The 27,513-nt window shown below is 38.8% G+C and overlaps 1 protein-coding gene across 1 annotated transcript in view; it reads right to left on the reverse strand.

The window, feature by feature from the left end:
- Positions 1 to 2,175: 2,175 nt before the first annotated feature.
- The window catches only part of Lrrc1 (leucine rich repeat containing 1), a 125,846-nt gene continuing 100,508 nt past the window's right edge, over positions 2,176 to 27,513 (reverse strand). The window contains exons 8-14 of the mRNA XM_047558733.1: positions 26,660 to 26,804; positions 24,401 to 24,519; positions 22,514 to 22,597; positions 13,028 to 13,143; positions 6,296 to 6,468; positions 5,144 to 5,280; positions 2,176 to 3,587 (exon numbers count right to left, since the gene is read on the reverse strand). Of these exons, the coding sequence (XP_047414689.1) occupies positions 3,429 to 3,587; positions 5,144 to 5,280; positions 6,296 to 6,468; positions 13,028 to 13,143; positions 22,514 to 22,597; positions 24,401 to 24,519; positions 26,660 to 26,804 (933 nt within the window). The 3' untranslated portion in view covers positions 2,176 to 3,428. The remainder of the gene's footprint in view (positions 3,588 to 5,143; positions 5,281 to 6,295; positions 6,469 to 13,027; positions 13,144 to 22,513; positions 22,598 to 24,400; positions 24,520 to 26,659; positions 26,805 to 27,513) is intronic.

Here is a 27,513-nt window from a genome sequence, read left to right on the forward strand (position 1 = left end):
TAGTATGTGTCCTTGTTCCTCAGACCCTGCCCACCTGATGAATACTATTGGCTAGGTGGCAGGAACCAGAGCTGCTAACGGGAAACTAATGGCAGAAAGAACTGTAATAGCAGCAGCACCCACTCCCTGAGTTTGTGTTTTATGTATCCCATTTAGTCCTCCCTCTAACCCTCTAAGAAGTATTTTGTTCCATTTTAAAGATGAAGGACCCAAGACCACAGAGGTCAGCTTATCCTAATCTGTGTTGTGGGACGCAAGTCCAAACTATCTCCATACACATAGGATTCCAACGGCATGCCATGCAGATTCAAAACTTTTAAACCAAAGTGCTATTTTAAAGGGTACACTTGATCTCTGCTCTTTTAAAAATATTATTTCATTGTGCCATCACAACTTCTTATGGATCTATCTTAAAACATAATTTTGTCCCTCTAAGAAGACTCAGTGCTGATTTTATATTGATAATTTTTGAAGGTGGGTGATGGGTATATGAGGGTCCACTATGCAATTCTGTTTGTATGTTTTGAATTTTCCATAAGGTTTTTTTTTTTTTTTCTTAATTGGCTCTTTGGAAAGTTGGATGAGGTAAGTCAACAATAATTGGTGAAGTGAGATTTCAATTCTCTGAGGATGTCACTGAGCTGCGATATTCCCATCCACCTTCTATTACTAAGCAGCTCCAGTGCACAGTCCCTCTTGAAAAGTTTGTGCAGCCTTACCACACACCTAGTAAGCCCCTGGCAGTGTGCTGATCTATTTTATAAAGATGGGCCTGGCTGTTCAGAGTCACTCGCTGACACTGAAAGAATTTCTCCCAGGAGTCACCCTATCAAGTGCATCTTCTCAGGAGGGTGTGGTAGATCTCACTGTAGATGGTGAAAGGGCTGCTCTCAGGTTGGTGAAAGCAATTCCACTTCCTTCCTTCCCTCACTGATAGCCAGCTAGTAAGTTTTTAGATAAAGTTGTTAGGAATATTCCTTTAAACTTTCCAGGAAAAAAACAACATCTGGCAATTATTTTGCAATTTCTTATTGTCCCTCCTTTTATCATCAATGACTTTGATGATTTCATTTCATCTAGTTTCTTTTGACTATTTTATTTGCCAAGTATAAATCCTTGTCAAAAAGATGGAATAAAGGACTAAGAAAAAAATATGGATAAACAGATCCTACTAACCTCCTTTCCTGCTTCGACCAGTCACTTCCACAAAAACAAACACACAACCAAACAACAACAACAACAACAACAACAAAAAAAAAACAAGCCAGGCATCTTATTCCTCCTCTTGCTAAAGGAAGGGCCACACAGGGAGAGTGGTGGCCAGCAGTTTTGACACTCTTCAAGAAAAAGTCAGAAACTTTTGACACAGCCTCTCAAGGGAAAGGTATGCTGTCACATAATTCACTTTCCCTTCTTGAAAAATGTTTGGTAGGTTCTCAAGTTGGGATTGTTTGGTTGGTGCTGATTCCATTGTGAAGCTGAAGTTGGTTTTAGCATATGAAGTTAAAGAGCATTACAGCTCTCCCAGCATAAAAGCATGAAACAACAGGTCCTTAAATAAAATCAATTTGCTTATCTATCATTGGCCCATGTGTTAGAGGCATTGTCTTTATAGGTTTAGACAAAAATACAGCATGCCGAAAACTTAAAATGGAGGGGAAAAAATGGATTCCCATGGATTAGGGAGCAAAGTACAAAAGCAACTAGCCAAAAGCCACTGAAATACCATGTACTTTCAGGTCAATAAATAGTTTTTAAAATATATACAACCTAAAACGCTAAGCGAACCCAGAGTAAATGTAGAAGAATGTATTATATATGGTTGTTTAAAAACAGGTTTTCAAGTAATCCCATTGGGCAGACAGCTACAATCCAAAATTATAAGCCAGCACTGAGGGTAGTCCTGGGCTCTGGCCTGCATGGAGTGAGGACATGTGAATGTGGTTCCCATGAGAAGCTACTCAAAACTGGAAATTTACATATTAAAGGATGGGAGTGCACTGTCAAAGAACTACCTGCTATCATTCGAACACAGGAAGGAGCAATTAACTTTAAAAGCTATATGGTCAATGTCCAGATGAGTTTATTTCATGGAGAAATTCCCCCCACCCCCATCCCAACACCCCCCCCCCCCAAATAAAACCCACATGATTTTCCCAGACACAACACAGTGACTGGCACTTTTCAATTTTCTTTTATCACAGCATACAAAAAAGAGATGAACAGAAATACACCAAAGTATATACCCCATACCCCTTAAATTAGCAGATTTAAAATTAAATCTTGAATCAGTATTTTGTTAGACTTTGATTTAAACTCTATTTACAAATTAAATTGCACTTATAAAGATAGTGACATTTCTATTACGGTAATAGTAATTTTATTGTGGTCTTATATCTGGATATAAAACTTTTAAAGCTTCTTCAATAAGAATCATACTTTCTTTTGCAGTACATAATTTGTTTATCCACTGAATTTCTGAACTGGTTTTCTCTTTTTGTGCTTTTCTGCTCTGTTATCCAAATGGCACACACCTTTGGAGTAGTCTGATGCTGCACTCATTCGAAAAGACTGGTAAAAAGTTAAAGTGTAAGAAACAAAAATATTAGCAGTTTAATCCTTTGGTTCATATTTTCAAAAAAAAAATCAACCGATACAATTTACTAACCATTGATAATTCATCTTTTTGGTTAAAAACAAATCCACCAGGTAGATTACTGATTAAAATGCAACACTGTTTTAAAGTACCACATTCCTATTCTCATCTCACTGCTTGAGGACGCCATTGTTTACAATTGGTTTGACATGACGTAGGGAACAGTAAGGCACAAGTGGATGGTACAAATAAAAACAAATACTTTAGGATCGGTTTGTCTTCTGCACAAATACTAAAATATGTACCGTCTTCAGGATAAAATAACAAAAAAGAAATACATACTTTTTGTTATGAAATACCTATACAAAATTTTTTAAATTTACACCATCTGAGCTGCCAAAAAAGTTTTAAAAAAGTATCAATTTTTTTCCCCCAGACATAAAACTAGCTCTCATCAGTAGGTTCAAGAGAACTTGGGTTCAAAAGGTCCCAGCGCTGTATGGAAAGGAAGAGGATAAAAATTCCCCTTCCTGCTCTACCTCTTCCACACATAAGAGAAAAAACAAAGGCCAGATGTTTACAGTAGTGTATTCTACTATTACAAACGACTGAAATTTAAAAAACAAAACAAAACACCAGGCCAGGAGACAGCTGGGCAATGTTGGGTTGAGGAAGGAGTAAGGCACTTCCTGGGCGGGAGCAGCATCCCAGACCCTGGCCACAGGAGGCGGCAGGTGACAGCAGGTGCTGGTGAAGACACGGCTCCTCAGAAGCAGACAGGAACACCTCGACAGCAGGGGAAGACACGGGAGGTAAGATCTGCAAGCGAATGCTACACAGAAGTGGTCACTCGGTCGACGGCGTGATTGACCTCGTTTTTGTTTGAATCCAGTCCTTTAGCAGCATTCATATCATTCCGTAAATTCTCTACTGTCTTTTTCATGTTCTTTAACTCCCCTGGGTGTGGAGTGGCTCGCCTTAGGAGTGTTCTCTAAAAACAGTGGAGTAAGAATTTTGGTTTTATTCCATGACATTTTCAAAATATGCAGCTTCAAGGTGTTAGCATTCCAATACAAATCTTAACAATTCTAGAAAGTATGAACTAGTGTGGGTGGAAAAGCTTTCTTCAGAGTTTTGTGCATTATCAACTGTTCACTGATAGCTAATGGAAGATGAAATGCTGTCATGTGATTTACCTATTCTCGATAAAAGGATTACCTGTAGAATAAAAACACTTAAAATGAGATGAGTATAAAATAAAAACAAGTTTCTACAGAGAAAAATTTAAAAATTTAAGATATAATTATGGGGTGTAGAGGAAGAAAAAATAAAGGAATAAATTCAAAAGTCCTAAATTAAAGTCACTTTAATGTTCTATTTACACTCAAAGTGTTCTGGCTTCCTTCAACCCTTGAGGCATGGGCGTTGGAAAAGAAGGAAGCAAGAGAAAAGAATTTCATTTCTTACTATGCTTCTGAGTGTGCTATTTATATGACCCACTGGTAAAAGTTCACATTCTCCTAATAAAGACCATAGCACTGGAAGTTAAGTAACAGGGTATGGACGATTTTTAAAATTTTGTATTATTTAATGTTAGATTCCCTCTGCTCATAAAACAGGATTTATATCATTAAATGGCTGGACCTGGAGTTTCAGGAGACATGCTAGGTTAACAAAATAATGGAAGAGCATTACTTAGACAATGAAATACCTGGTGAAATAATCACACTTTAACAAGTCTTGTGGTCAGCATTAATGAGACACTGATGCTGAAGTTGTAGGGTCATCCCTAATTCTCATTTTGCTCTCCACTACTGTAAATGCCCCAAATCCTATCTGGTGACAGCTGGAAAAACAAGTACTATAGGCAAGAATTTAAAAACTGCCCTTTGTTTTGGGGGCTGCAGGTACTCCCTCTAAGCACTGATTATGAAAATCTTAATTAGTACAAGGAGTTTAAAAAGCCAAAGTCAACTGGTAGGAAGATGTCAAGAGCTATTGCAGACTCCCAGAGATGCTGGATATCTGAGAGACATTTTCAAGTATGAGTGAAAGAAGGGGTGAGCAGTTCTTTCACATGGATTCCTAATTACTGAATGACAACTCGTTAAGTAGTCCAACTATGATCACGAGTAGTGTACATGAGGGCTAGGTGGCCTAGTTATATGAAGGAGGAAGGGAAGTCTGGTACTAAGACACCGCAGCATAGCCACAACCTGGGAGAGAGGAAGAAACTCCATTCACAAAAAAGGAGGAAAAATCCCCCATTTTGAGGAAAATATGAAGATGGGGAGAAGAAAAAAACTATCACAAAGAAAAAAAAAATGCACCATAAACTATTCAAACAACAACAAAACAAAACCCAAAGCTTCAATTGCCTCATTTACATTTTGTACCTAGAAGTGCCTAGTTTTATTTTCTAAAAAAAAATCCTAAATGCTTAAGACAAAAATCTTTGCATGAAAACAAAGAAAATGCTAGTTCGGTGCCACTCTCAACCTTGGAATTTTGAATTTTAATGAAGGCAAAGAACCTCCTTTCCCATACCGTTTCATTGTCGTCTTCATCTTTTTCATCCTCCAAAAACCGAATTGCGCTGACCCTGTTTACTGCACGCTTGTTCCAGGCTTCCTCGGAGACGTCGCTGACCAAGCTCTCCAGGGCACCACAGCGGGGTAGATTCTCTGTAGTGACAAAGATCACATCAGCAGGGAACGCTGGCTCTGGGACAGGCAAGGGCTAGGTTGCAATTCTGTGGCTGACTGGGCAATATCCACATGGAGAACCAGGGATATGACAAAAGAAGGGCAACCACTGTCTCAACTTCCAAGTGTTTGTTGTTGCTTTTTGTTGTTGTTGTTGTTATTGAAAAACAAAAATAATAGCAAAAATAAAACAACACAAAGGTACTGGGAAGGGCTGTCCCTTTCTTTTAATGATGTATAATTCTTTCTGAGATCATATAAAACATCTGCTAAATGAATATGAATGAATATGTTTACTATTTCATTATAAAATGTTCATCACTTCAAGAGTCCTTTCTCACAATTCTCTTTGACACAATAACTTCAAATTTCTCTGACAGTGATGTGGCTGTATGTGTTGGATCCTGGTACTTTCCTTAGTGACATTCTACCACATTTTTTCTCCTAGGGTCTTAAAAGCTCACCTACCACAGCTGGAACTCAAAAGGTGGTTTTGGGAATACCCTGCGTGGGAACTCTGATGCTCCCATGGTACTCCAGTTCTATCAGACCCAGTTCTCACAAAGGATTTAATATAGCATTTAGATTAATGTGACTATTTTTTTAAAACCACACAATTTATACACAAAGATACAATGACTCGAAGTATCTCAATGGTTTAAGGACAGTATGCCAGTGGTATTAGGTGCTAATCTTCCAAACTATCAGTTTGGATTTTAAGAGCCTGCTACCCTGTTTTGGAGTATTATTTTTTCAGCCTTAACTATAATTCAAAAACCAAAGGCTGCTTACGTAATTTCAGACATGAGAAACAGGTGTGAGTACAGGATATAGGGGAACCTTCCCAGAGGAGCCCCACAATGACCTCGCCCAGGCTGGCTGCTTTCAGAGCAGATCAGACAAAACACAATCACACGTGATGATGGGAGGCCTTATGCAGAGACCCCAGCTCAACTCACTCTGGCAGCCATACGGACACTGTCCCTAAGTTCACCTTGGCAAGGAGGTTCGGAAGGCAGCTGTGGAAGTAAGACACAGGTTAAAATCTTCTCTCCTGTGCTGTGGTCTGTGTCTGTCTGGAACGTGAGCAGAGGCTGGGACTGGTTGTCAGATAACCACAGGGCCTTCAACTTCAAGGTAGTCAGTGATAAAGGCAGATGCAACAACCTGGTACCAAACCAAAGGAGATATCACAATCTTGAACTTTGTCAGTAAACCAGCCCTCATCAATAAAATGGGAAGAAAATAAAAAAGAGTTTCCTGAAATTGGGTTCCAAGTGTAATAAGATGGTGTCCGTAAGATACTAGACTTGCTCTTCACAAGGCGATTCTTTAGAAGGGTACCACACTTCCCTTCACTGACACCAGCTCTCTCATGAGGAATTCCAGGCCACAGGGCAAAACATGAGGAAATCACAAGATAAATTTTAACTTCTCTTATAATTTAGAGAGAGAGAGAAAAAAAAAAAAAAAAGCATAACTGGAAGGACCTTGAAGCAGTAGTTCTACTACCTCCAATGGCCAGGGTCCTCACTGACAGGGCTGATATGAGGTAGGAGCACCTGGCAAGTCAGCGTGAGAGGAAGGAGCTGCTGCAGTGTTTAAGTTGCAGCTAAAATCAAGATTGAAAATCATTTTTCTCTGACTCCATTTGCTTCCTCTAGGGAGATTATTTCACATATTCCATTTTAAGCTTGTATCTTCTAGTTTCTAGACACTGCCACTTCCTGGACTCCTAGGTGATAATTAATATGTATGCTGGACTGTTGTTGTTTCAAATGGGGTGGTTCCTATGAAAGCACTTTAAAACGTGACACCTAAAGACTGGTTTTCTACTGATGTTTGCACAAATTGGTAGAAACTAGTCCAATTTATTAGATAAAGACTATGACCAGAAATCACAGTACTTGGTACTTGCAAAAAAAACCTGTTTTACTGCATGCACTGGGCCTCAGCCAGGGATGATTTTGCCCCAGCAGACATCTGGCAATATCTAGAGACATCTTTGTTGTCATGACTGATGCTAATGGTATCTTCTACTTAGAGGACAGGGAGACTATAAACATCCTATAATGCACAGGGAGGACCTCAAAACAAACACTTATCTGGCCAAAATGTCAACTGTACCAAGGGTGGAAATGTGTTTTAGTGAAAACCAAAGCTTCACATTCATCAAACAGTTCGTGAAAATAACCAAACCTCTATGAATACCAGGAATGTAAAGTTTAAGAAATTTAAGGTCATACTTTATCAGATGTTTTCACTCTAAGGATGACTCCATGTTACTAAATATGTGAATTATAAATTCACAGAAGGGAATTTATAAGAGAGATATACAGCTATCTCTAACATACATGGGAAATTTATCTCTATCTTACTAATAAATTAATATCACATTATCGGACAGTTATACCATCTTGAACTAACAAAACTTTTGAGAAATACATTATAACTATGTAGAGATTATAAAACAAATCTGAGTGAAAGGTAGGCACAAACTGGTTATGTTACTTTAATAAATGAAATTTTAAAAAAGTCACTGCATAGAGAATATTAACAGATACATTAACAAACTTTTTATAATACCATGCTTTGCAAAACATTTCTAAAGCATTAGCTGATAGATATAAGAAAATATTTTCTTTTTCTTATTAATGGGTGAGGTAAAGGCTAGTCCACCCCACAAGCGGGTACAGGGTACAGAGCTAAGTACAGTGCCCTTGGAACTTAAAAGGGAGCAAGGTTCAAAAGGGAGGTTACACTCCCACGTAAGATACAATAACACTGAGACTGCATATGTGAAGTGCCCTGGAAAAGACTATTTATTGAATACTACAGTATTTCATTAATAAGGGCCACACTGGTTGAGAAATAAGTATTTTTCAATCCTAGACTCCACCCAGTACAGTGAGGATGTCCCAGAGAATTGGAGGCCAAGGAGATTCCCAGCTCACTGCTCCTAACTCAGAAGTATTTGTTCCTCAAGTGGGACAGAAAGTGAAATCTCTTGTGCTTACACAAAAATTATTTCTTCTTCCACCCGAAGGCTGTTATGCATACATTCAAATGCAAGGAAGTGAAAGACATGTATTTGCCAGGGGTTGTGACAGGGATTTTTATTTTTAAGAATATTCATTATGTATTTTGAAAGCATAAAGGACATCGGACTCTTTCATTTTATGGAATAAAAGGATAGTTTCTTTTAAGAAATTTCCCCTATTTCTTCTAAAATAGGAGTTAAGCTAATATCTTCTAAAATGCTGAAAGTTTCAAGTCTTGGGCAAAAAAGATTCTAGTCAGCATCTTTATCTTTCTTAATCATGACAACAGAAGGAAAAAGAAAATCAAGGCTTGTAAGCTGGCATGAAACACAGATACTCAAACAGGGTCATCGTAATGCCTCAGACTAATAACTGGTTTCCCAGCTGAACGCTGAAGCAAAGGTATAAGTAAGACGTAAAAGGAGCATCTCTAACAACGGCTTCAAAGGACGACAAACCCGATGATAAAAGCTAAAATAAATTACTAGACTCGGCAACAACAGATCTTATAATCACATTTCAACTCAGATTAATGAGTTGTCTAAAACACCAGTTTTCTCACAAATAATCCAAGTGCCAGCTTTGATATGCTGCTCACCAAGTGCACAACACATACAAGCTTGTTCTCAACCCTCTTGCGGATACGAATGTTGCCCATAATGTGAGAGCAAAACAGGCCCGGTCCCTGCAGTCTGCACACAGGCTCTCTTTGCAGTGACTCACTGTGGCCTGGGGAGAAAAGACACACACTCCTTTGTTTCTCTTAGGTGAACCATCCCAGCTACGAATCAGAAAATAGATAAAAAATACACCCAGGTTTTCAGAGAAGTTAAAAATACATTTTTGGTTAAGTTCAGTACTTTCTATACACTATAGAATGAATAGAATCAACACAAGAAACCACAGCTCCATTTGTACACATCTCTATGTTCTATTTAGGATCACATCCCCCAGAAATAAAAAGCCTGTGGTTACTATTTACATCAGTGCTACAAGGACCAAAGCAAATGAATAACCAAACTCTGAGCCTCTTGTCTCCAGGTATATCAGTGACCAGTCCAACCTGCAGTGACCTTCCATGCCCCAGAACTACCACAGCAAATGCTTGCTCAAGCTCAGTTAATAACTAAGCACAGACTTCAGATTAATACAACAGTAACCTATAGTTGAGCACTTCTTAGGATTTAATGTTTCATCTGTTTTTTACTCCTTTCAAGAATTTTTTTTTCTTTTTTTTTTGGGGGGAGAGGGAGGTGCCAGGAATTGAACTCAGGGACACTCAACCACTGAGCCACATCCCCAGTCCCATTTTCTATTTTATTTAGAGATAGGGTCTCACTGAGTTGCTTAGTGCCTTGCTTTTGCTGAGGCTGGCTTTGAACTTGTAATTCTCCTGCCTCCACCTCCAGAGCCACTAGAATTACAGGCCACCATGCCTGCTGAATATTTGAGTTTTAAGCGAAGTTTTCAAAAACATTTGAGAACCTAATCATTGAAAATATTCAAATGATACCAGAATCTCTAAAAGGAAAGCCACCTGTGCCCTCAAGACTCCATCCTTCCTCAAGGGAAACTACTATTAACATTCTGGTACACTGCAGAGATAAGGTTTTGTTTGAGGAAACAAGAAAATAAAATGAGAGTGCTATGTATCATTTTTCACTCAGCATCATGTCACTTTGTGTAGAAATCTCTCATGTTTTGTTCCTTAACATTCCAGAGTATGGTTAGACTGTTGTATTATCTTTTAATATTTTAATTACTGTTTTAGTTAACATATATACGGCACGACACTCAAAGGTATGAACAATTTCCCCATTGATAGCCCCTATTACTAGTATTTGATACTACCAACATTGTAAGGAAGATCCACAAATACCCAATTTTGTATACTTGGTGGATACTCCTATGGAGAGGGTTTAAAAGTTAAGGTTAGCTGGTGATACCAGACCTCTGACTCCTTACTGTCACAGAAAGTTTGATATTTAGTTCTTTATGGTTTGGATCTAGAATGTTTCCCAAAGGCTCATGTGTTAACAGCTTGGTGCCAATGCAGCAATGTTCAGAGGTGGGGCTTTTGGGAAGTGACTGGGTCATGAGGGCTCCAATCTCACTGGTGCATTAAAATAGTTTGCATTATTTAATGAATCAGTGCATTAAAACAATGGCATTATTGGGAGGTGGGAGAAACTGCAGTTGAAGGAGTGGACCCTTAGTGGTGCCTTTGAAGACTATATCTTTTCTCTTGTCCCTTTCTTTCTCTCTTTCCTTCCCTCCTGGCTGTCATGAGGTGAACAGCTTTCTTCCACCAAGCCCTTCCACCATGAAGTTCTGCTTCACCGCCATCTCAAAGCAATGGAATCAGCTGACCATGGGTTGAAACCTCTGAAATTGTGAACCAAAACAAATTTTTCCTCCTTTAAGTTGTTCGTGTCTGATATTTTGGCCACAGTGATGAAAAGCTGACTAATACAGTTCTCAAGAGTACTTCAGAGTCATCCTTGCTGTAAGTAGTCCTATCAGACCTATAAAAGAGTTTCTGCAAACTAGCATGTAGTTTCCCTGCTGGCATGTGTTAGTTTTATATGCTTGAAAGAAGAGGCAAAAACTTACATTGTATTTGGTATGATTTCCTGTAGTGTGATGTTTCTGGAAGCCACAGGGTTGATGTGGCAGCCTTTCATTCTGGAAAGGTTTTTTTTTGTTTTTTTAATTAGTTTCAATACTGATACTTTTATAAAAGTAGTGATTAAATATTTTAATAGGCTTAAATTTTGGTTATGAACCTATCTGTGCATGGACTAAATGTCACACTTAACTGACTCAGATGACAACTATGTTACTCAACTTTTTAATTGGATTTCTCCACCCCAGCCCAAGCATTATAAAAATTTAACTTTCCTTTCTTCTGAGAACTGGAGAATGAGGCCTCCACTCATGTGAAAAACAGTTTTTAGAAATGAGGCATCTGATCCATCCTTCTGCTCAAGAATGAACAATGCAAACTCACGTGGCAAAAGCTAGGGAATGTTTGAGTCACTGAGTTTCTCCTGCTGGAGGTGAGAGGTCAGGACAGAATGGATCTGCTCCAAAGGCTCAACATTCAGCGGAAACTAATCTTGAGCTTCTAGCAACCACTTAATGGTCTGAAGAATCTATCAAGATGTCCTGAAAGCATTAACCTTTACTTTAAAAAGGCGAGCATTCTCTGAGGCCATAACTCACCTCCAGATTCCAGTTTATTTAGCCCTGATGTCCACGACCCATTAGCAAGAATGAAAAATGGTGACTTGCACCTGACCTGAGTGGTCAGCAATTCAGCACTTAGGAGACAGTCCCCTAAACACTCTATACACTGTTAGACTTTACCTTACGTAAAATCACCGACCAGCTCTCCCTCAACAAACACATTTTGTCCTATCTAACCATATCACATTCAAAAGCGATTTTTAAATTCCTTTTGGTAATGGAACCCATGACATTAGACATTCTACAGTGCCAGGTTATTCACTATACAAAACTATTGGCATTTTCACTTAGTCATCAGTTCTTATCAGGCATCTACTATGTGCCAGGCACTGTGAAGAGATAAGTGACACAATGACACAGAAAGCACAGTATCTACCTTGAGGTTACTTCAGGTCTCAGAGTGTTTCACCATGTAAACAGGCAATGGTCACAGAGTGCTGTAAAGACTACTATAAGAAACTTTCCGAATGCAGATTCAAGGGAGGGCTTCCTAGAGAAAGGAAGCTTGGTGATGAAGACCAAAGGTAGGGAGATAGAGAAGAGGGCCTCAGATTCAAGAATGGCTTGTGTAGGCTCAAGTGGAAGAAAGTACATAAGACATTGGGAGGAGCTGAAATTAGCTCAGAATGGCTGAAACAAAGTTACATTCTATAAAGGTAAGGAACATGTTCCAGTAACTGGTAAGGGAGCCAGAACTTGAGAAATAGTGCTGCTGTAACCTCAGGGATGATAAGACTTTTTTTTTTTTTTTTGGATTATGAAGCATTGAGACATTCTGACTTTAGCTGTGAATCCTCTTACCACAAAATTTTCTCTGCAAACACAATTATATTTACAATTTCAGAGTGTTCAGAGTCACTAGCAAAGCATAGTTCAGAATCCTGGTTAAAAATGAATTTGGTCAGATGTAGTGGCACATCCCTGTGGTCCCAGCCACTCAGGTGTCTGAGGCAGGAAGATGGCCTGAGCCCTAGAGTTCTGAGACCAGCCTGACCAACATGGTGGGATCCTGTCTCCAAGACAATAATGACAATAACAATAAAAACTAAAAATGATTTGAGCTTTCTTTTTTTTTTTTTTGCAAATGAGGAAACTGAGCCCATTGGGCTCACAAAAGCTAGTTCTACACAACAGGAGAGAAAATCCTAAATGCTCCCTTGTCAGGCCAGCACTCTTATTACATTACTGTACTGTTGTCCTAGGAAGCATTTCTGTGGAAATGTCCACTTAAACTTTAAAATACACCATACTCAGGTTATCCCCAACCTTCTCTACTCTACCTAACTCAATTACTCCAGTCCCCATTTTAAGAGCTTGCTGGAGCCTGGACCATTCAACTCAACAGTACAATATTCTATAAGACACAGCAAACATGGTCAAGACTGGGTGTATGCACGCTTTCTCCTCTCGAGCAATGCAAACTAAGACCTGCTCACCTGTTTCCTGCCACATCTAGGACATGGAGCTCTGTCGCCTGTGACACCTCTGCAGGTATTCGAGTTAGTTTATTGTCACGCACGCAAAACACAGTGAGGTTGCAGCACCCGCCAATCTACAGTGGGGAAGAAAACACACAGTTTTTTCAATTTTGTGGAGGGGCATGGGGGCATGGTATCTTGTTTATTAAACAGCATGGAAATACCACATAATTGTAAGCCTCATTGATGACCAAATGTGATTCATTTAAATTATACAAAACCTTAAACATACATGTTCTGCATTAAATTGAGAAAATAAACTCTACTGGTTAAAAAACTTCACTCTGGAAAAAGGAAGTTATTTTCCACTACTGATAATAATCCAAATGCATCTGCTAAATGTATGAACCAAACTACATAAGTCCAGACAAATATTATTTGTAATATAGGAGTTCAACAATTCTAGTTTCAAAAGTGAGTCCAGAGATGATACTGATACATACACGTATACAGTTCAAGACCTGCCCACTATGTTGACTTCAAGGTTCTCAATTCCCTAGTTTAAGAAAAAAAGCAGGGGTTTGGGGAGGTCTTATGGATTATACATTAATTTCTACCATACCTCTATTAATAACTTTTGATCATTCACAAATCAATTTGGTCAATTCTCTTTCCCTTGAGGAGCATAAAACCAACAATATTTTAGCAAAAAGTAAAATTGGCAATACACACATTCATCTTCTCAGCTATGATCTGCTGATAAAGCATATAAGCCAATATCTTCATCCACATAATATTCTTTCTTTCTCTCTTTTTAAGTAAGCAATTTGAAGGTAACTGAACTTTATATAGAGTCTGGTCTTCACAACACAGCATGAATGGAGTTCAATGATTCCCTTCAGCCAATGGGTTGTGGTTTTATAGTCAGAAAAACTGGACCAAGGGGGTGAAAAAATAACTCTATTCCAGACACAACATTCTGCAGGACTCCATAAAGTACTACATTCTTCTGGTATTCGCCATCCTAAGAGTGATCACTAGAAAAGGCTTATGAAGGAACCTATTGATGTCTCTCCCACACATGGAAAAATACTATTCCAGGGCCTCCCACTGGAGAAGGAGCAAGAGACTTGAATCCCTGGTGATACCTGAATATATCTTGTGCCCTTCTCTATTTGTATGTGTGTTTAATATGTATATGTAATACTCTAAAAAGCAGAGTGCATATTTATAAATTTAGTACACTGTTACCCTATGTATGTTTTCATTTCTTCCCTTAAGTGTTAATATAAATATTTCAAAATAATTTATTTAATCATAGTAGTTAACCACAATGGATGTAAAAAGTATAAATAAGCATTAAATACACTAAGGACTAACTTTTGTCTCTAAGCACATGGAAAGCACTCACCAAATAGAAAATGTTATGAGATTATTCCCTTTTTTTCTCAGTATCCAAATATTCATATTTTTCATCCTGGAAAACCTGGTTTATTCACGGTACTCTAAAATATACCTTTTATTTTTTTATCCTAACTTTTTTTGTAGAAATTTTTTTTGTCTTTTTAAATCTTACCAATCATCCAGAATTAGCTCACTATCCTCTAATCCCTCCAGAAAGTCTTTCTAGAAACCTCTGGTCTACAATATGATAAACTGCTCTCTACGTTTCCTTCCTAATTATTGTATAACATGCTGGCAGGACAAAATACCTCCTGAAGATTCTTAAGATCATGTGATTAAATTCTTGTTTAATTTATATACGTTTGTATATAATCGGCTGCTTGACAAGTATAATACCCCTCCTATCTATGGCCATGTGTAACCTGTATACCTACCAAATTTTTCCATTTAATTGTTTAAAAATTTACTTGCTTGTGAAGGACTATTACTTAGGTTATCTGTTTCTCCGTGTAGGAATAAAGATAATGAAACTCTTATTTGTTCTAGTAAGAACCACAACAGTAGGCTCTCTTAAGTTTAATAAATACAGAGCCCCAATAATAGTATCCTAGAAGAGACAGACAACTGGATCTTTCATGTGGCTTAGCATTTCTTTAGTCCTTTGAGCAAGGAAATCATCAGTTTTACGAGAGGTCTAGGAATATCATGGAAGGAAAGAATTCAAACCCTGATTCTTTTGAGGACTGATATTATCAGATTCTCCCTGATAAATTTAGATAGTACTGACAAAGATCTTGTGGGAAGGGATACCCATGGTTCCCACAGGGAGCCTGTCCCCTCCCCCACCCATTGTAAGGGCATCTGCATGAGGTCCATGTGCTATGTGGGCCTGAGTGGAGGAAGGTCTTCCAGGTGAGCACTCAGCTGCGACTGGAGATACCTTCAGCCAGTCATACTTGCCTAGCTTTGAAGAGACAGACTTTATTTATCCAAGGGTGGCAATGCAGATAATATCAGTTATGCATGTGATCATCCCAGGGGACAGTGAGGCTGCAGTGATTCTGGGATGGGTGTTTCATCCCTGTCTCAATCACCTGCAAGACATCTGGTCTGGGGCCCTACAGCTGCAATATGTGCATATTTTCAATTTGTATCATGTTGCATATATGCTGCATAGTAAAAACATTAATTCATTAAAGTGGGCCAGAGAGGGCTCTAAAAGTTCAGGACATGCTAATATCTGAGGAAAAATAGTATTAACTTCCAGTGGAGTGTTCGTAGTCTCATTCTCCGTGCCCTCCTTTCCTTTCCCACCCATTTGGGATATCAAAGTGTGGAAAGCAATTGTGTTCAAGCACCTCTCAGGTCCTCTGGGCTGTCAAAGCAGGCAGTGTGACTCCTGATCTCCATTGTCTCAGGTGTTTGGGAAACAATTCCAACAAAGAGCATATGTTGTTTCAGAGTGAGCTTGGATGCCCTAATAACTCCTAAAAAGCACATGCTGTCCCAGGCAAACATTCACACAGAGCTGTTTTTTCCAACTCAGTCAGGCAGGGATGGCACAAAACTTTGATTTTTAGAAAAGATTATTAACTGAGGCAGGAGGATTGCAAGTTCAAGGCCAGCCTCAGCAACTTAGCCAGGCACTAAACAACTTAGTGAGACCCTGCCTCAAAATAAAAAATAAAAAGGGTTAGGGATGTAGTTCAATGGTAGAGCAACCCTAGGTTGGATCTCCAGTAACAAAACAAGAGAAAGAAAAACAGAAAAGATCATTAAGCAGTTGAAACCCTAACTCATAAAAGATAAAGCTCATTACAGAAGTCAGAGGGGGATACAGTGCAACGGAGCAGGCAGATGCTTTAAGGTCAACAGGCAAGGGTCAGGATTCAGGCTCAGTCTTAAGTTTGTGGTTTTTGATATATTATTTTCACCAAAAGTAACAATAAGAAGCAAATTAAATTAAACCACATGTGTAATTTTGTGCCTATCATAATACCTAGTCTACTGCTGCTGCCAAATAAATGTGGTAGCTATTGTTTTTCCAAAAAGTGAAAGTGGCAGATCCATGACATGATGAGGCCAATCAGCAGTTGGTGGCTACTCTGTTCTGGGACTGTGCTGATTTTGGCCATCCCTATGCTGAGCTCACCCTACAGGAGACCACCTTTAAAAACTGTCTGACAGTGCATCTCAGTGACGTTTTGTATGAATATCAGTGAAGATGTGGAGCACTGTATTAGATACCATTCATAGATGTTTTTACTTTCTCTTTTGGATTCAGAAGGCAGCATTTGAAGGTTCCATGGTGGTCATCAGGATACAATGTCCATATCACTTAGGAATTCTGGGAAGCAGAGTCACTATTTAAATAACTTATTACCAGTTATGTAGGCAGTTGGTATTTTTAAACTTCCCTTAAACCACATAATAGCACCTTCCCAGAATACAAGGGGTTGGACTTGGATTCTCTGAAGATTACAGAATGCGGCTGTTCAGCTGTTTTGTGCCTCTGTTAACTCAAAATGATACTGTCCTTAACTGTCTGGCACTGATCTCAGGGTCAGATCAGTGAACCCCTGAGTGAAGCTTCACAGGATCAGCTTCCACTAAGTGTTACCTGACCCCAGGTCACAGTGCCCAGGAGGAGGTAATGAGAGCGATTCAATTCAAAACCTGTAGTCACTTTTGCTTACATTTCACTTTGCAAATGCCTACCCTTCCTGTAAAGGAGTTACCATTTTTTTCTTAGTATCTTCCTTTGAATATTTGTTACAGATTTGAACCTACATTTTTCTTTGGCAAAAAGAAAAACTTAACAAAAAGCAAAATACCAGTTGAATAGAAATAAAATGATGCCTATTTTTTTAGTCCTATCACCATCTGTGGTATATTATTCAAATGTTTCCTAACTTCATAAATATTTTAGAAACCATGTGACTTTGGGATTCCCTGAATTATTGGGTCACTGACATTAAAATATTCACTAATCACTATGGCCCTCTTTTTACTGATTACTATAAAGGAACTTGTGCTGGCTGAAAAATAAAAAACATATATCCATAGGAAAAGCACAATCAAGCAAAATAACTCAAATCCTACCATAAAGGGAAAATCAGCACTAACATTCTGTGGTGTACTCTTTTAGTATTCTTGCCATTCATTTGCAATTATATACATACAGATTAACAAAATAAGGACTAACACCATGATCTTTAGCATATATGCCACCAAGAATATTTTCCTATGTCATTATGTTTGTAACAGGATTTTCACTGATGATTATTTCCTTCTACAGATGTATCACAGATTACTTAACACATCACCCATGTTTAATGTTGCTAGTCAGTTCTGCCACTTCTTTGCTGTGTGATCTTCAGTAAGTCATTAACCTCTCTCATTTTTAGTTTCCACAATCTGTTGGATGTTGATATGATTTACCTGCACTTCACGGAACTGTTGTGAAAATCAGACAAGCATGAAAGCACCTGACACAAAACCTAGCACAGGTTACCTACCTCTGTGTACACTTAGCACAGTGCCTGGCCTTTGTGCGTTGTACTGCACATGCTTGGTATGGTGCATGGACTGTTCCTATGTGAAAGGTGACAGATGTTCTCATGTGTCATTCTTAGGGTATACCCCTGGATATTATCTTTGGATAAATTTCTAAAAGTAGAATTGCAAATAAGTTATGTATATTTTTAAAGTTTTTAATATTACCAAATCTCTTCCTAAGAGACTTAATGATTTATATTTACATGATAATATGCACATTTGCAAACATTTGGGCTTTTTTTAATCTCAACAGTTTGATAGGTTAAAATGTTTTAATATTTTTGTGAATACTGATGAGGTTGAAACTGGTTCACATTAGGAACCATTTCTATTTTTTCTTCTGTGAATCATTTATTTGGCTGTGGTTTTGTCTATTTTTCTATAGTGGGTACATCTTTTTCTCAAAGTGTGAAGGAATTTCTAAGAGTTAAGAGAAAACTTCTCATTTGAGATGTGGTAAATGTCTTCCTACCCTTAGGCTGTACTCAGAAATCAGAAATCTAACTTTCAGATAGACAAATCCACCAACTGTTTCTTTTATGACTTGTTTCCTCTTTTAAGTTTAGGAAGGCCTTCTCCATCTTGAAATTTGGAGGTCAACTACATTTTATTCTAACATTAGGTTTAATATCATCTTTTATCAATAACTCATTCAGAATACAATGCAAACTGACACTAAGATAATGTTAAAGTGTAATAACAAGGAAGAAAGCTATGCACAAATAAATACTTTATCACCACAGATACTTCAGAATATCAGAATAATATTTATGGAAAATTATAGCGCTCCTGATTTATGAAAAAAAAAATAAATAAATAAAAGCTTCTATGAATGATCTTCAAGTTCTATCTTGTCTCATTTGACTGAATGACTGAATGAATACATGTAGTGTAGTTGGGGTCACTTCATTCTGACTCCGTGGAGACAAAACTGGACTCTAAATTGTGTATATACTCAATTTCTTCAAGTCAGAAATTTTGAGTGGTTTGGGCTGTTTAAAGGTAAGACAGGGCTAGGGAATATTATGAAGTCACTGCTCTCATTCTTCATATCCACGATCACACACATACCAACTCCCTGCCTATCTGTGAATCTCACACTACGCAGGTTCTTTGCCTTAACTCTTCCATCAAAAACAGGAGTGTTTACAGGAATCTCCCTTTCCCAGAAGCATATATACTTAAGCAACAAGATGAGAAATAAGATACAAGTAAGTGGCTTAAGAACTCAGAAGCATGCCACAGGGAGCAAATGAAGCACATCTAGCCTTTCCGACAGAGACAGAGTCGTGACAACAAGCTACAACTTAGTGAAGGCAAATGAGGTGTGAGTGATGCCTTTCAGAATTTCTGAATAACTTAAAGTGTAATTCACAGAAAAGCATTCTTTTGAGAGAGAATAATTTGAACAAATTTGAAAAACACATAATAATGTACAGTTCCAAGCCATGCAGTCATTTAAAAAAAAAAAAAAGTTGAGTGTATATCCAATGTTTTACAATGAAGAACACACAAAGCAGTCAGCCAATTTGAATCTTCATGCATTTAAGAAGCAAAATGGAAGTTAAAGATGCAGCTATGGTCTGAAGAATACTTACAAGGTAACAAGTTTACCTGACTTTTCTAAATTTCCAAGCAGCTAACAATTAAGAAAACAAGAGACATTCATTGATTTGCAAATGTTTACTACAAATAACAGCACAAAACACAAACAAAGTCTATTATTGTGACCCACACAGTACAAACATTTTCCCCTATATCATTTGGGGAAAATAAAGGCAAATAAATGCTGCTGCAGACTAAGGAGATGTGCCATAAAACTGACAATATAAAATACTATCAAATTAAAATTCAAAAAGACAAAATCTAGGAAGAACTACATAGCACACTAAATCAATGCTGATTAACACAGCTGTGAATTCTGGGTACATACATCTAAGCATTTCTGTTTAGATTTGTCATGTATGCAATTTAATAGTTCAAGGGAAAGTAATAAATTTAAGAAAAGAACCTGGTCAGGAAAATGCAGGATTTGATCAAATGATATCAAGCATGGAGGCAGAGCTGGCACACGCACACAAGCGCGCACACACACAGTCACAGGCCTATCACGCTGCACAGAGACTCATGACAGGAGGGCGCTGTCCAGGTCAACATGACGCCAGGCAAGGTCAGGAGGCACTTGGTGGTTTGGTCACTTGACCCTGATGGTCAGAGACAAGCATGCAAACCACTCCTGCTGGGCTACCAAACTGACCCACAGCACAATTGGAGACACGTGTTCAATGTGTTTTCTACTCTGGGAGCTCAGTGTGGGTAAGTAGGACTGAAGATGCACTGGAAAAGAGCCTGTTACTAAAAATCAAAATGTTTTCTGCTTTATTGGGTGGCTGAAGGAAAACATAGACTTTATTCCTGTATAAAACTCTATGTGCCAGAAGACCAATCATAATTTCTCAGAATAGACAAAATGTGATAGCTATATGGCTTTAAACCTAGAAATATTTTTATAATATTTTCACTTTTCATATCATGAAAAGCTATTCTATTAAATTTAAGTGGACACAGCATGTACGAGGTATAACCTTGTAAGCAGGAACAGTGTCAGTTACATTCTTTTAAAATGAAAAGAGGACTCATGCCAAAATGATGGTAATAGTTTATAATAACCACTTTCTAAAGTTCTTGTATAGAATGTGTAGCTATGAAAGAAAGAGTCCAAAGGAGGTCCAGAGAAGCTGGGGGTGGTGGTAAAACTTACCAGCAATTAACATTAAACTTTTAACAGTGCTCTCTTTAGCATTTGCCTTGAAAATACTCCTTCACGGTATTAACTTTTTACAACGTCCAAACTAAAGGTAATGTGGCCTTTCTTTCCTGAATGGAAAATGACCTACCTCCAGATCACATGGATGAAAAGGCTAGGTGGAATCTCAACTACCTGACTGCCTGTTTTTCCAACCAAAGAGCAGTGAACTGGCAACTGGGAGGCTCATCTCTGGAACCTGGTTCTACCACATCCTAGCTTTGTGAGCTCTAGGAAAAAGAGCCACTGGCCTCAGCTTCCTCATCTGCAAAATGAGGATATACATCATCATGACTTAAAAAGCTGTGTGAGGATCCAAGGAGATAACAGGCTTGACAGTGCAAGACACCAAGGAAGGGAGTAACTGATCTTTCCTACTCCTCTATGTGTCTGTGTGTCTAGTCTATTCCCCATATACAAGTGCTATTCAGCAAGAGTAAAATTAATGTTCAGAACATCAGCTGTGTTTTGGTTTATTGCTTAGAGACTGGAACCAAAATATTGTGATTTGCAGACTCTCAGTTGTGTTCCAGTTTAGCTGAGATACAGACTTAAGTCTTTCTGCTGGTGACAGTTTAATTTAGATCCCAGTACTCATAATAAGGATGTCATACTACATATGTGCCACATTAATGATTAATATCCTCTGCTTCCATTTGGTCATCTTACCCAGGAGAAGACTGGGCAATTGGGCAGAAAACCAAATTGAGGAAAGGAAAGAAGAACCCAAGCAAAGTTTAGATATCCTCAGAAGCAGCCCCAAGAAAGGGGTTCTAAGTGGCCCTCAGGTTCTAGCTGATTGTATGGTACCTTTGAAATTATTCCAAGACAGATGTTGGAAAGAGTCAAAACAGAGAAAGACGAAGAAAACTGCTCCTGGCAAGTTATGGTGTCATATAAGGAAATAACCCAGCAAATGGGGACTCTCACCAACCATACTTTGGTGGGAAAGAGGGAAGGTGACTTAAACTTGGTTTTAGCCTATGAAGCTAATAGAAAAATCAAGCTCAGTGTTACCCTTTTCCAATCAAACTCTCCTAGTTCCCAATGGAAAAGCAAGGATTCTCAAAGAGGCCAGATACCTCCTGGTTTGCTCTACCATGTCCTCCTTCCTCATTACCTGCATTTCCACCTCCCTAGATAGAATTCAGATGCCTCCAATTCCACACAGCTATTCTCCACAATGGATGGTGATTGTCTCTCTTCTTCTGCTTACAGCACTGATGAGGGAGGGATGGAGGGTGGAAAGTTCTAGAAACCTGGCATTAGATGTCCCCTCACCCACCTCTGCATGTACACCTTTGTGAAGAGTTCATTCACTCTCATCCCAGACAGGTACATGGTTCAGTGCAACTTTTTGCCCAGAAATATCAAGACCCATTTTTATAATCCCAGTGGTTATGGAACAGTTTTATTTCATATTAAATTTAAAATTTACAGTCAAACCCAAAGTCATCCACTTCCTCTTGCTGAATTCCAATCACATATTTCTGTCAAGGGTGTCACCATTCTCTATATGTCAAACCAAAAATGTCCATCTCGCTCCCTTTCAAAATCCAACCCTCTTTACTGGTGTTCATTCTTGGATATAGTACACGCCTTTCAGCTTTATGCTCACACTAAAAAGTACCACTTAAGTCTTTTAAACATTAAAAAATATCTTTGACATTTTCAATCCTTTGTGAGTCATTATTATTTCTTTATAATTATTGTATTATTTCTCTAAAAGCACATACCTCTTTTGGTAAAGAGACTAATTTATTTCTGTCTGCATTCAAGTTGCTCAACTTCTTAAGTTTTCCAATGCTCTTAGGTAAGGTCTGTTAAAATAACATTGATATTATTAATTTACCACACTTTTAACATAGCTCAGAGAAAAAGAAATATTAACAAGAACTTATAGGATATCCAGCAAGAAAAGCAATAGTTCTTCCTGAATATCAGATATTTGTAATGATCACTTGGGGAAAGTGAAATGAGGTACTCTGAATTTTTGTTGAAATGACAGTATGTTTCAAAGAGATGAAATGAAAGGCAGAGACGTGGGAACAGGCAAATTATCTGGTAAAGAGGAAACGGATGCTCTTCAACTCAAGTAAGTGAGAATTTGTACCCTTAAAACTCATCCCTGCCTTGCCTACACTTTTGAGAACCACACTGGGATGGTGGCTTTGATCAAAGTCCTGAAGTGCTGGGGCAGGAAATCAGAACCCCAAGTAGAGGTGCAAAGAGGCCAGGGGATAAGGGGGCTCCACAGGGATGAGTGAGCAGGCTTGGTGTGGGAAGCAGAGCCCTGCGGGAAGCAGGCCAGGCCCACGTGAAGGTCTTCAACACTCTAATGGAATCGGGGGTGAATGTCATTGTTTTCAGTATTTGTAAACCTTAAACCACTAACTAGGGCAGAAAGATTTGGTAACTTGCTCCATACCTGCCAAAGGATGGCTATGTGAACAACCTGAGGAAGGAGTTCGCTGGGCTCTCCCACCAAGTCTGAGTCCTCAATCCTCTCCTGCTCTTTTTTCATCTAAAGTGAACTACTTATTTTACTTAAAAAAGAAAAGTGCCACATGCAGTGGCACACGCCTGTGATCCTAGCTGCTCTGAAGACTGAACAGGAGGATCCCAAGTTCAAGACCAGCCTGGAGGGACTCTGTCTCAAAATAAAAATTGTTTTAAAAGGCCTGGGAATGTAGCTCAGTGGTAGACCACTTAGCATTCCTGATATCCTGGGCTCAATCCCCAGCACCAAAATAAATAAATAAATAAAAACAAATAAATAAAAAGGAGAAAAGGAAACCAAGAAGGAAAAAAAGAGGTAAGGATAGGTAAAAAGAATAGTGTCAAAATGAAGATGAAGAAGAGAGAAAGTAATTTCCTTTAAAAAAGGGGGGAAGAGTACTTTCCTAGGAAAACAGACTGAAGAAAAGAATAGTGCCTCTAAGACGAGGGAAGGAGAAGGGAAGGAGAGGACAAAGTGCAGCAGGATGACTGGAGAGGCACAGGACAAGGTGGGAAGAGAGAGACCAGCAGCCCTGCTGGCCCCCCCTCAGCAGGTGGTACACTGCCTCTGCCCTGGAGAGAGGTGAAGCCCCCAGCCAAGACACCTGCAGCCACCTTCACCTTCCTTTTTTAAGGTAGAAACAGCAGAAGCTTAAGCAAAGCTCACCAGATGCCATGGTCTGCTACCCCTGAAAAGGCATTCCCCAGCCCTGAGCCTACCAAGCCTTTCCCTGCCAATCACAATTTCTTCCCCTGCTCTTCCCATTTGCTCAAAGAACCCAGGGACAGAACAGCAGAATCACCGATCACTGCATCTTCTGGCAAAGACATTAACATACCCAGGGACAGTGGCTTATCTCCCTGTCTCTCTGGGGGCCTTTCTGTGGTGTCAGTTCAGTCCCTATATTGTAAGCACTGCTACAAGGACACAAACTCTGACAGGGGAACCTAAACACCATTTTCTTTGCTTAAGCAGGCTGAAAACTGATCATCTGGTCATGCATTGCTTTGCAAATCCCTTTTTGAGTTGTAACATGAGGACATCAGCATTTAGTCCATTCAAACTGTAAGTAAATGGAATCTACCCTAATAAGTCTTCAACTTAACATGCAAACTGTACTCACCAGGAGCTTATTTTCTGTAAGTACTAACTCTGTGAGACTTTCACAATCCCCAACTGCTTCAGGCAATTCTGTGATTCTGTTCTGATCCACCTTCAAGATTGACAGTTTCTTTAGTTTTCCTGCAAGAGGGTTATTTAAACCATTAGTTACAATTGTTTTCCTAATCACCACTTAGTATTTCCTATCTGCCATTCTTTTATGTTTTAAACAGTGACTTACTTTATCCTCACCCAGCTTTTCACATTATGAAACTGCATCACTCTCATCTAGATCACTAAAGGTTGAGAGTTAATATATTATGTTCAGAACATCAAAAACAGCAATTAGAAGCAAATAATTTTAAAAAGCACTACCTAAAAATACCATTTCAAAGCCAGCAATTTTAAAGAACAAACAGCTGGCTCTTGATGCATCTTTAAGAGCTGGAGTTGTTCCTGTGTAGAAGGGACCTTTTCTTAACCCAAGAATAATCTTTACTAAAAATAATCAAGTGTAACTTATTAAATCACCTGTGAATGAAAATGACTCAGTGAAGATCCCTGCAGTGAAGTATTTCTACAAACGCAGAACAAGGCAGAATCTGAAAAGTCATACGAAGAACTGATTTTACTACAGCAGGGCACGAAGACTTGACACACTGGCGATGCCACAGTAAAGAAGAATGCATCTAATTGCAGCTTCCTCAGAATCCTAGATCATTCAGATTGAAAACCTGGGTCATTTAGATTGTGGCTTGCAACTACAAGTTAGGGGACTGAGTCTGCAGAGCCAAGGTCCTTCATTTTCTACTGAGAGCCATTAGCATAATGATACTTTCCCCATTAAATCAGAAAACTGCCTCTATACAAAGAGACATAAAAAAAAAGAGACAAAGCTGGAAAACAATGCTCAAAGGAGTATTGTGCCTTGGGTCCAGCCACAGGGAAAGGAAGGAGTAATTGATTCTTAAGCTCTTTATTTAGCATCATCAATAGCCTACTAACACAGTCCCTGGAGGGCTTCCACCTTCCTCCCTATCAGGCAATGGGGGCTGATCTCTGCAGGGTAACTGCACTCTAACAGAGGGGTGTCCTCAATAAGATGCCCTGGCAAGCAGTCATGCAGCCTCTTGTGAAATACTTCTAGCAATAAGAGTACTTAGTGATAGGAGTGTAATCATAATTTATGACAAATACCTTTGTATTTTTAAGGTTCTTTCTTAAATGGAGATTCACAATCTTTTCATTTTCACTGTCTGAACTAGAAGATGTAATAAATCTTCTACAGACAGCCCTTCAAATGCTTAAAGTCAGCTCCTCCTGCTTGCTACTTCCTCCCATTCCAAGTGACATGCATGTCCGGTTTCTACACCTGCTTTCAGGTGCCAATTATGATCTTCAGTGAACATTTCTACATAGAGTCAAACTCCCTACCAATTTTACAACCATCTGTGACCAAAGCGCACTGTCTGCATTCCTACTGTGTTGCTATTATCAGCTATCCATTTCCACTTTGACCAAATACTAGACAGGAAGAGGTCCTCCGCCACATAGCTTCTCCAACTATTGAAAATCTTTTAAAAACTTCCTTTGATGTTTTGTGCAAAAGTTAAAGACAATAATCCTATGACAATTCTATGGTTAAATATACTTTTTTTGTTTTGTTTTTAAACAAGTTCTAAGCGGCTCTGCTGTAGTGGAACTACCAGTTCACATCTGTTTATAACTTCTCTGTTTCATTCCTCACACTGGGTTGAGTTCCTTTATGGTAAAGGAAAAGGCTGAACTGACCTTTTTTTTTTTTTTTAAGGAAATAGCCTAGAATGGTTAGAAGATTGTTCTCAATGAACTAGAAAATATTCAACTCAATCATAGCACTCCTCCTTTAAAATTACCTCCCTGGGTCATGCAATAAGTTCCAAAAAACTTTCTCATAGTAGGATGCTGAATTAGAAATATCTTAGTGACTGCTCAGATGCCTTAAACACCTTCTATTATTTGGGCTAATCCCTACTGAAATCATTGAAACCAGAATGTGGATAAAGTAGATATGAGTCAACACTTAATACTAACAATACTTTTTTAATTGCTACCAAATCAGGATGACAGGAATGCTTGCACAGAGAGAAAATTCCATCTCCAAAAACAAGCAACAAGGAGACTCAAAGAAGCCACATTTCCAGCACTGGAAAGTGAGCTCCAGAAAAGAGTCATGGTGAGCTCCAAATGCTCAGTCAAACAGCAGGCAACACCTTAGCAGTTAGTCCTTTTCAATACTTACCAATGCCATCCGGGATTGTTTCCAATAAGTTCTGGGAAATGACTAAATCTGTTAATGAAGTCAGGCCACTGATTTCTTCAGGAAGTCTTTCCAACCTGTTTTCAGAGACATCTAAGCATAGCAGGTTCTTCAGATTTCCTATTTCCTACATCAATGGCATAAAAAGAGAAGCTCATGTTTCAATCCATCAAGGTACAGAGGAATTTGTTACAGTGATTTTTCACAATCAAGTTCCAAAGTCCTAAGGATGTATATCTGTAGCATACACCCACTGTGAAGGCAGAGAAAAAGTCCTAGACCTTCCAATGAATCACAGAGAAGCTACTGGGAGGGAGGCCACACCTCCACCTCAGGCAAGCAAGGAATCATTCTCACTTAAGAGAGGAAGAGAATGGCATTAAGAGGGAAGAAATGATTGCAAGATCACACAATCAGGAAAAGTGAGGGAGGCTAGAATCCAATTCTCCATGTTTGGAATCAATCTCCAGTACGCAGTTTAAAGTTTAGTGTGACCCCAGGATCTTCTCTGGTAAGAAACCATCTACTTTAGCTCTACAGAACCTGTAGTACTTGTTAACACAAACCTCAAAGCAATTGCTTCCCAGCAAAACTGGAACACACAGACCCAGGGAGATCTTAAACATCAGCAGAAGACAAGCACACCGCTTTTAATGAAAACAATCTATCCAGGATTAGGAACAGTATAATTCATGCTGTTCAAGAGTAACCTTCCCTTTCATTCCTAAAATGCCCATTCTCTGTCATAACTGTCTCCACGTTCCAACCCTATTTCCTTACATTAAATTCCTACTCTCTTTACCCTCTTACTTTGACTGTTAGTTCTGCCTCTTGCA

The sequence above is a fragment of the Sciurus carolinensis genome, chromosome 7, assembly GCF_902686445.1.
Source record: "Sciurus carolinensis chromosome 7, mSciCar1.2, whole genome shotgun sequence".
Classification (NCBI taxonomy): Eukaryota; Metazoa; Chordata; class Mammalia; order Rodentia; family Sciuridae; genus Sciurus; species Sciurus carolinensis.